General features: G+C 54.5%; 4 protein-coding genes across 6 annotated transcripts in view; 1 reads left to right on the plus strand and 3 right to left on the minus strand.

Moving 5' to 3' along the window:
- Window positions 1-201: 201 nt before the first annotated feature.
- H257_15811 (hypothetical protein) lies at window positions 202-5,874 on the plus strand. The gene is made up of 9 exons (XM_009844038.1): window positions 202-403; window positions 453-697; window positions 740-869; window positions 939-2,343; window positions 2,474-2,594; window positions 3,005-3,532; window positions 3,615-3,942; window positions 4,233-4,311; window positions 4,361-5,874. The coding sequence occupies exons 1-9, from the start codon at window positions 205-207 to the stop codon at window positions 5,847-5,849; spliced, it is 4,524 nt and encodes a 1,507-aa protein (XP_009842340.1). The 5' UTR covers window positions 202-204; the 3' UTR covers window positions 5,850-5,874.
- A 125-nt stretch (window positions 5,875-5,999) lies between these two features.
- Window positions 6,000-6,517, minus strand: H257_15812 (hypothetical protein; the record flags this gene model as incomplete). Its single annotated transcript, XM_009844039.1, has 1 exon — window positions 6,000-6,517. A coding segment is annotated over one exon (491 nt), but the record flags the coding sequence as incomplete, so codon positions are not given.
- A 357-nt stretch (window positions 6,518-6,874) lies between these two features.
- Window positions 6,875-8,450, minus strand: H257_15813. 2 transcript variants are annotated; one of them, XM_009844041.1, is made up of 4 exons: window positions 7,585-8,450; window positions 7,401-7,527; window positions 7,141-7,353; window positions 6,875-7,078 (listed from the first exon to the last, which is right to left on the minus strand). In XM_009844041.1, the coding sequence occupies exons 1-4, from the start codon at window positions 8,367-8,369 to the stop codon at window positions 6,905-6,907; spliced, it is 1,299 nt and encodes a 432-aa protein (XP_009842343.1). In that variant the 5' UTR covers window positions 8,370-8,450; the 3' UTR covers window positions 6,875-6,904. The 2 variants fall into 2 exon arrangements, with proteins under 2 accessions (XP_009842343.1, XP_009842342.1); XM_009844040.1 differs by having other exon boundaries at window positions 6,875-7,353.
- Window positions 8,451-8,623: 173 nt separating this feature from the next.
- H257_15814 (hypothetical protein) overlaps window positions 8,624-9,058 on the minus strand; it is a 1,799-nt gene continuing 1,364 nt past the window's right edge. For both annotated transcript variants that reach the window (XM_009844044.1, XM_009844043.1), the window contains one exon: window positions 8,624-8,830. In XM_009844044.1, the coding sequence (XP_009842346.1) occupies window positions 8,714-8,830 (117 nt within the window). In that variant the 3' untranslated portion in view covers window positions 8,624-8,713. The remainder of the gene's footprint in view (window positions 8,831-9,058) is intronic.

Consider the following 9,058-nt stretch of genomic DNA (forward strand, 5'->3'; position numbering starts at 1 on the left):
CGAATTGTACCTGCAATTAGTGTACATAATAACATACATCTAAGGAGAATATACTACTGTATAACGTTATAATGATCATTGAGATTTTTTGTTACAATCTTATTTCGAATAAAATTATTACCTTCTTCTATGTTTTGATACATCTTTTTGGCCCAATTTTGGACGAATTATATCAAATGAGAGATCGTTTCTTAGACGTCGTTGATGTCCAAGGTGAGATCGATCTTCATGCGCAGCGACAATGGAGGGGACCCCAAGACGACATCGCGCATCTCGCCAGCCACGGAATTGGCACTCGACGGAGACGTCGAAGCACCAAGGGTTATATCATCCCCGTCGCTTACAAAGCAACCCACGCTCCCAATGTCCACATCGTCCACCTTTGGCAGGCTTACCATTCGCGGTACGACAATGAATCCACCGTTGAGTATGCTCAGTGCACATCCACGTAGTCATTGAAGGGTCGGACTTGTCGTTGGCAAAGCTCGATCCTGCACATGAAGCGTTGTCGACCTCCACCACGTATAGATGGGTGAAGGCGTTCCGACGGACCTCCCTCACCGGCCGCAAACCCACCGCCGACACCAAACTGCCCCCAACCGCTGCAGCCGTGTGTGTAGTGGTGCATATCACTGGCGAGTCACCTCATTTATACTCGACGGACTGCATCCTAGCGTCGCATGACTCGTGGAACGAGGTACGCCAAATATCCCACCATGATGCTTAACAACATCCGCAGGAGTTTATGATCGACACAGTGTGCTGTGACGAAGTGCTGACGCTGTACGGCATCGATCGCATGCGAAATCCTCCCTACTACGATTTGCTCGCAGAGGACATGGACCATCATCCAGGGTGCATCGGCAAAGGTACGTACGCCGCCTCTGCTTCCGCGTCTCTTCTCACCCCCGCCCACCTTCATGTATGCGTGTCTGTAGTGTCGATTCCGCTGTCTCGACTGCCCGAGAACGAAGAAATCGAACAATGGTACTCGTTCACAGGCAACACGACGTCCCAGACGTTCACCCGCGCCGCGATCCGCGTCAGTCTCAAGTTCACGGCCGTGGCGCCGTCGAGTCCGCTCCATCACCATCCTCCGCGGCACCCCAGCTTCATCGGACATCCTTCGTCCGATCCCTCGACCCACGTCGACGAAGACATGGAGGACGAGGCGGCGACGACAGACTTGTGCCTGCCCACGGGGTTGGTGGACTATGTGCTGCTCGTGGGCCCCCCATCCCTCCGCTGCCCGGACGCCGACAAGACCCCCACGGACAACGTCATACTCAAACGATACCCTCCACACGACCGCACCGATTTTCCTCTGCCCACCAAGATCGAATGGTTCTGCTTTCCTGGCGGGTACGAAGCCACGCTGTCAGAAGAGCACTGTCGTCATCCGCCGCATCCCAAGCAGTTTACGTTTGTGTTGTCTGGGGGGGCCGATGGTTTGTCCAAGTGCTACGGGTCCTGTGTGTGGGTGTACGAGCCGATCGCCGCCGCCTCGTTGCCGACTCGATGGCACCCCCAGTGCCTGTGCATGCTGTCGCGGGTACCCAACCTACTCGAGTTCATGCAAGACGCGGCGATCGCACTCATGTGGCAGTACATGCACGGCGTGGACTTGGCAGAAGCGTACTGTACCCATCTCACGACCACCATCCCCCGCCCCATCCCGAACCTCCTCGACGTGTCCATCACGTTGGCCGGACTCACGTGGAGACTGTCGATGCCTCGACGGCAGCAGCGCAACCCCACTGCAAACAAGCACCCCGAGCTTCCGTCCTCCTTGTCCGCCGCTGATCGCGGACGAAGCGAGCCCCCGTCGTCCGTGCTGCTTCCCCCGCTTCCGTACTCGATGAGCGTGTTCTTCGACTGCTTTCCCGTCGCCGTGATCGTCCAGCTCGTCATTTTAGGGCTGTGTGAGCACCGCATCGTCGTGCACTCGACGCAGTTGTCCCTGCTGTGCCCCGTCACAGAGACCCTCAAAGCACTGATGTACCCATTCCGGTGGCAACATCCGTACGTGCCCATGCTGCCGCGCATCTTGTCGGAATACCTCCAGGCGCCGCTACCGTACATCCTCGGCGTGCACAGCTCGTGGCTCCCGAGTTTGTTTGAAGGGGGCCGCCCGGACCACCTCGTACTCGTGGATGCCGACAGAGGCACCATCACCAGTAGCTTTACAACCCACAGCGACACGCAGCCCCCGGTCCTCCCCCTCGGCCTCACCCGGGACCTCTATACCCGCCTTAAGAGGTTCAAGGCCGAGGCATGGAGCCCCGTCGTGGAGCACAACATCCGGCTGTCGGTCGCGACGTATATCACGACCATGCTCACGGGGTACATATACTTCCCAACCACCATGCATGCTCACATTCGATTATGACGAAATGTTCGGGAATATATATATATATATTCCAGTTTTCAACGTTGATGGGAAATTATATATGTACAAAATATGTGTATGTAGGTACCGAGATTGCTTGTTTTTCGTGAATTCGAGCTTTCCCGTGTTCAACAAGCGGCGGTTTTTGGCCAATTATGTAAAACCAGACGCGATGCCGTTCATGACCAAACTGTTGACAACCCAGGTATGTCCTTTTGATATATATATATAGGTATATATATAGGTACATATATATTTAGGTATATATATATTTAGGGATATATATTTTTAGGTATCTACCGTATTTGTCATCCTTTTACAGCATGTGATTCGATTTGAACAATTTATTTGAATATAACAATTGTAAAATTGATTTGAGAGTAGAAAGTACTATTATTCACGTTTTCTATATTATTGTTTTGTGCACATCCACGACAAATACATGCTTTAGTGTATTTTTATAGATATATTGGCTAGTATAGAATATCTATTCTAGGTCAGGGACGAGTACATTATTCGTTCTGATCTGGTTTTGTGTCAGCTATTCATTTGACAACACAGCATCGCATATACATCCAGGTCGGTAACTCTCACAAATGTAATCTCGACGGGTAGACATTTGAAGCGTTCCTGGAAAACCACGGCTCCACCCACATGGACGCGTTTCACTCGATGTACACGCTGCTGTGCAAAGCGCAGGACCAGTCGCCGCCGCTGCTGTGGATGGAAGTGTCTGCTCAAAGCAGCATCATCAAAGATGGCCTCTGCGACAAGGTGCTGGTGGTGCCTCTGGACCAGCCGCCCATCCTTCCCGGATCGCTCTATGCGATGGCCAAAGCCATTCAGTCCCGGTCGTTAGTGATCGTTCACGACGATGCAGTAGCTGGGGGGGACATGGGGCCCGTGGTTCCGATTCTGAAGGTGTGGACGCTGGACGACGCGGCAGCTGCCGTCGGCCTCGACAAAGCGACCCTCGAGGAGGCCGTGTACCCCAAACATAGCAGCGGTGGATCCCACGACACGTTATCGCATACTTTGCATCGCCAGTTGTCTACAGAAGAGGAAAAGGTCGAGCAGAGCATGCACAAGTGCTTGGTGGGCATCTTTTCGTCGGACGACACCTTGTTGGACGGCGTGCGCGAGGTATATCACATCCAGTATATATATATATATATATTTGTGTATTAGACGACGTTTTGGATGTATATATATATATATTTGCTAGGCGTGTAAAGCAAGTTTCAAGGCACCGTACGCCCGGGAGTTGTTTGTGCTCATCTTGATGCAGCCCCACCATCATCATCGCTCTTCGACCTCATCCGAGTCGTACAATGGCGCTCGGGGAAGCGGCAGTTGTCTAGGGGACGTGGGCTTTCGACTGCTCGTGAGCTTGGCATCCGAGATGCTCGAACAGTGTCATGTGCACGAGGACTTTACCAACGCCCGGGGGCTGCTCCAAGTGTCGGCGCAATTCTACCGCGTCGTGCCAGGGACGACTCACCCCCACCCCCAGCATCATCCCTTGCAACCCAACCAGCTCGGGACTCTAGGAGGTAAGCACACAAGGATACACCACAACATATATATATATATATATATATATATCGTCGATTTGATACAAATTTGGGGAGCGGGTGCAATCGAATCGCGCCGGCCAAACCGATCCACAATCGATCTAATTGGTTGAATTTCATTGAGAAATGGGTTTTGATTGGCTAGTAATTTTGAGCTCATCTGAAGTAGCCAATTAAATCGATTTAAATTCCAACGAGAAACCACGACATTTCACTCGAAAGCACAATATATATATATATATATATATATAAAGTATGTATACAAGTAGGCAAGCGCGAGTACTTGCAGCAGTCCCTAAAGGCGCAACCGATTTGCCGATCCCTCGACATGTGGCACCACGCGTTCAGGTAACAACCATCTCCACAAGCCCACAGTGGTGAATTTGACGGGATATAGTCGCGATGTGGAAGCCGCCATCAAGTCGGACGAGGCGGCGGCGATTGTGACCGACGACATGTTCTTCTCGCACATGGGGTCGCTGGTGTACGACATGCTCAGTGTGGACGTGCCCGTGGTTAAAGTACACACGTTTGTGTGTGGGATGTGCAGCACGTACTCGAAACCCAAGGACCTCCATGAGACTCTGGCGACACTCGTCGACAATCTCCATCGCGCGTTGGTTCTGTCCATGGAAACATCATCCTTACCATCATCCCCGCTACTTCTTTCTACTTGCCATGCTCCTATGTGGACGACATCATCGTCCAACAACATGGAACTACATGCATCATCGGCGCCATCTTCCCAGTACGACTTGGACACGGTCATCCGCCGCAAGCTGTCCAATGTATCTGACGCGTCTAGCTCGTCCGACGCCGCCAATGCTCTCATCGCAACGTCGTCGCCCATCTCGTGTCTTGCCGTCCAGGGCCAACATGTCGTCGCGGGGTGTATCGACGGATCCATGCATCTGTATGCAAGTGACGCGGTGACGCATCATCTGGACGGCCACGGCGCGCCCATCACGCATGTCCAGGTGCGGGGACACGCGGTCGTGTCGACCTCGTACGATGCCACCGTCCGGGTGTGGAACCTGCACGCGTACGGGACATCCCCGAGGTCCCGCCCCAAGCCGCCGTTTCTGAGGTTTTTGGCGGCGACCGACACCGAGTCGGCGTGCCGGGTGCTGCGGGGGCACACGTCCCCCGTGGTGGCGTTGGAGTTGGGCAAACAATTGGCGGTGGATCGCGTCCTTTTGGCTACTGGGTCGTGGGACAAGAGCATCCGCATTTGGGATTCGACCAAGGAAGCCAGCGTCCTGCACTTGGCACATGCAAGTGCCATCACGTGCCTCAAGTTCCTGGCGACGTCGTCCGTGCTCGTGAGCGGCGACGCCGGCGCCGGCCTCGACGTGTGGGACGTCGTCCACGGGGGCCGCAAGAAGGGCCACTTCACGGCGCATCGGAGCGGCATCACCGAGCTCCAAGTCGCCGGCGATCGCCTCGTCAGTGCCTCCAACGACCGCAGCTTGAAGGTGTGGGACGTGCACTTTCGCAGCGGACAGAGCTGTACCCATGTGCTGATGGGGCACAGCGGTCCCGTGACATGTGTAGCGTTGGGAGGTCCGGCCGACCCGACCATCTGCTCGGGGTCTGCGGACGGCGTCGTCAAAGTCTGGGACCTCCGCGCGAGCGGCAAAGGGGCGCGGCTCGAGCTGACCGGACACGGCGGACGCATTACGACGCTGCAGCGGGACTTCACCAAGGTCATTTCTGGCAGCGAAGATGGCACGCTGCGGGTATGGAACATGTACACGGGCGTGTGTGGCCAAGTGCTGGCCGGCCACAGGAGCGGCATCACGGGCGTGGGGTTCCACGATCCAAACTTGCTGACTGGGTCGTGGGATGGCACCGTGCGAGTGTGGGATGTGAATGTAGACAGCTGAACAAAGTGCAACAGAATCCACGTATTTATTCATACACTTTAGTCACCATGAGATAGAGGAAGAGGGGGCCGATTAGAGGGGGCCGACGGGGGAGGGGGGGGGATGGATGGGCTCGATGACGACGCTGGATAGGCGGCGGAGGAGGCCAGAGGGGTGTTGATGGCGCCTGGAAGAGAACTACGACATGCGCGAATGGATCTTGACCTCGTCGGGATCCTTCTTCCTTTCCAAGTCGGGGATGCACTTGGTGTCGAATGCGTAGACGTCGCTCGCGATGACGACGTACTCCTCGCCGTCATCGGAACTGTCTTGGACGAGCACCATGCCGTCTACGACTTTGACCGGATGGGTGCGTTGCTTGACCCCCTTGCTCTTCAACACCGGCTGGGTCATCTTGCCCGGCTCTAGGCCCATGTACAGTCCTTCTCCGTTGTGCAAGGCGATCTTGTAGTTGTGCCATGGACACTTGATCGTCGCGACGCCGCCCAAGTCTTCAATGTCCCCAGTGGCGAGCGGTCCACCGTGGTGGTAGCACGCTTGATCTATGCAGTAGATCACATGTTGGTGATGTACGAGGAGAACGCTGCGACCGGAGGAAGGAAGCAGCACACAGCGCCGCGAGTTGTTGGGAAGGTCGGCCTGCGCGCAGACTGGCATGTACGTCATGGTCAAAATACTAGAGTGAAGGTCGTCGAATGATGGTCTTGGCGCCAATATTATTGCGAAAGGCTCGTGTATCCGGGCGGCGACGAAATCGGCTCCAGGACACGAAGCAGATGAACGTGAGGATGCATGCATGCCTTCTCCTCCATCAACGTACACCCACGTAGACAGACGTTCCACGCGTGAGGGACACCGTCGGTGGATGTTTACACTCGAAAGCAAGAGCTTGTCCTGGTGCCTCAACGCTCCTTCGCGCATGTGTTGCCTCCGAAACCCTCGACCTCCCCACCGTCCAGCCCATCTCCTCGTCATGACACGTGTCGTGATGCTGCCGCCGTCTACGTATGTATGTGCACACTGCATATGTACATGCCGAATGCTCCCTTAGTTATCTACTCTAGTGCGTCGTCCGCAACGTCGTCGTCATCTTGTTCCTCGTTGTAAATGTTCTCGGCCATTTGCCAGATCTGGAGGATGTTGTCTTCCGACACGGACGCGACGACCCACGGATCGTTCGGGTTCCACGAAAAGTCGGAAATCTTGGCCGTGTGTCCTCCATGAATAAACTACACACGACTCGATGATTCTCCGCGCATGTTGAACATGTCAAGAGAAAGGGTGACCGTACCAGGAGCTCGGGGGGACCGTCCTCGGCATCCTCTGCGCTCTGCTCTTCGCCAATCTTGCTCAAGTCCCACACGTGCAAGCGGCGGTCCTGCGAGCACGACCCCAAGATGGTCTCATTGTGCGGGGACCACTCCACTTGGTACACTTCTTCGCTGTGTCCGGCAAACGTGTGCAGCTTGGAGCTGAGGTTTCGCATATCCCACAAGTTGACCGTCTAATGCAGGGTCATGATGGAACGCAAACGACGACGGCGATGCCTACCTTGTCGGACGATCCCGTGGCCAAGAGGTACTCGCTGAACGGACTAAACGACAAGCTGTTCACAGGGGCGTCATGGGCGTTAACTGACGTCAGCGGCTTGTCAAAGCTCTTCAGACGCATGTCCCAGCTACACGGCGGCGTCTGTTAGGATCATCATGCACATTCGAGCAAACGACGTACGTACATCAAGAGCTTCTTGTCGTCGCCGACAGACCCAAACAGCTTTTGGTGATGCATGTGCCACGCCACGTCGCCAATGACGTCCGTGTGTCCCGTGTACTTGTTGAGCGGGTGCACTTGCTTGCCAGCGTTCGCCAAATCCCATTCGCACACGATGCCGTCGTCGGACCCGCTGATCAAGTGATGGGTTTGGTGGGGGTCCCAACACAGCCCGTACCCTTCCTTGGTGTGTCCGATGCATCGGAAGTCCGGATTGCACCCCGAGCCCTCGGCGGGCGTCGACGGGTGCTTGGAGATGTCGAAAATGTACACGTCCGACGACACGGTCTTGGTCGCGACGATCAAGTCGTTCTGAGGCATGTACCTCGCCCGGTTCACTTCACCAGCGTGGTTGATCTTGATTTGGACCTCAACTTTCCCAGACGCACCGCCAAACCCACCCAGTTCGGACGAGTCGTCGTCGTAATTGCGCGCGTCGATCTCAGTGTCTTCCAACGGCAAGCGCACCTCCGCGACCATGAGGTAGTTCTGCGACTCGTTGTCCGTGTGTGTCCCTAGGAGCAGTTTGTGGCTCGAGTAGTCGTTACCACTGTGTGTGTGCACGTTGGGCAACCACTGGACAGTCAATGCGGGCCAGTCCAGCGCGTGCGTCATGACGAGGTCATACAGGAAAGGCGTGTTCTTCTTCCAGATCTTGTACTCCTCCGCAATCACGCGCTCCTGTGCTGTCTCTTCGACATCGCTTTCATTGTCGTCGGCGTGGGCAGCGGTCGAGGCTGCTTTGGACATGGCGGCAGGTTTTGGAGGGAAAATCCACGAATGACAAGTAACAGTTGACGTGAAAAAATAATTTAAAGCAAATAATCCAACAATATAATACTGGAGCTTTAATTGAAAACTCAATTAAAGCTTCATCGTTGTATTGCACGGCACCATTATTTAAAATAGTACTTAACACGACACAACCCATGTTGAAGACATTATTCGTCTATTATTTTAATAACACCACGCAGCATATCAAATGTTCACTTGAATTTAGTATTTGAAGGCAATAATTATATAAAAGCGCACTTAACGAGGTATCTCTCTCCCATTCAGAAATCCTGCCACTCCCATCAATCACATGCTGTGCTTCATCGCAGCGGCTTGCGGCATGTTGCGCAGTGGTAGGCCCGACCACCCTTCTGATGCTCTTGAAGGCAGGATTCATGGACTCGGGTGGGGCAGTCGCGCGTCTTGCACCGCACACACTGTCCTTATGGTAAGCGGCACATCATGGGAGAATTGGGTCGTACCTGCAACACATCGGCGTGGCAAATCATGCATTCCAGCACGCCAAGGCCACGGATGAACACGCTAAGCTCCAAGAAGGCACGGATGCCGAGGGTGATCTGATCGTCGTTGAAAATACTGAAAGCCAACCACTTTTGCTGGAGCAATTGGTCGACCAACGCGCGGACTTCGGACACTTTGTTGGT

The sequence above is a fragment of the Aphanomyces astaci genome (assembly GCF_000520075.1).
Source record: "Aphanomyces astaci strain APO3 unplaced genomic scaffold supercont1.76, whole genome shotgun sequence".
NCBI classification, from domain to species: Eukaryota; Oomycota; class Saprolegniomycetes; order Saprolegniales; family Verrucalvaceae; genus Aphanomyces; species Aphanomyces astaci.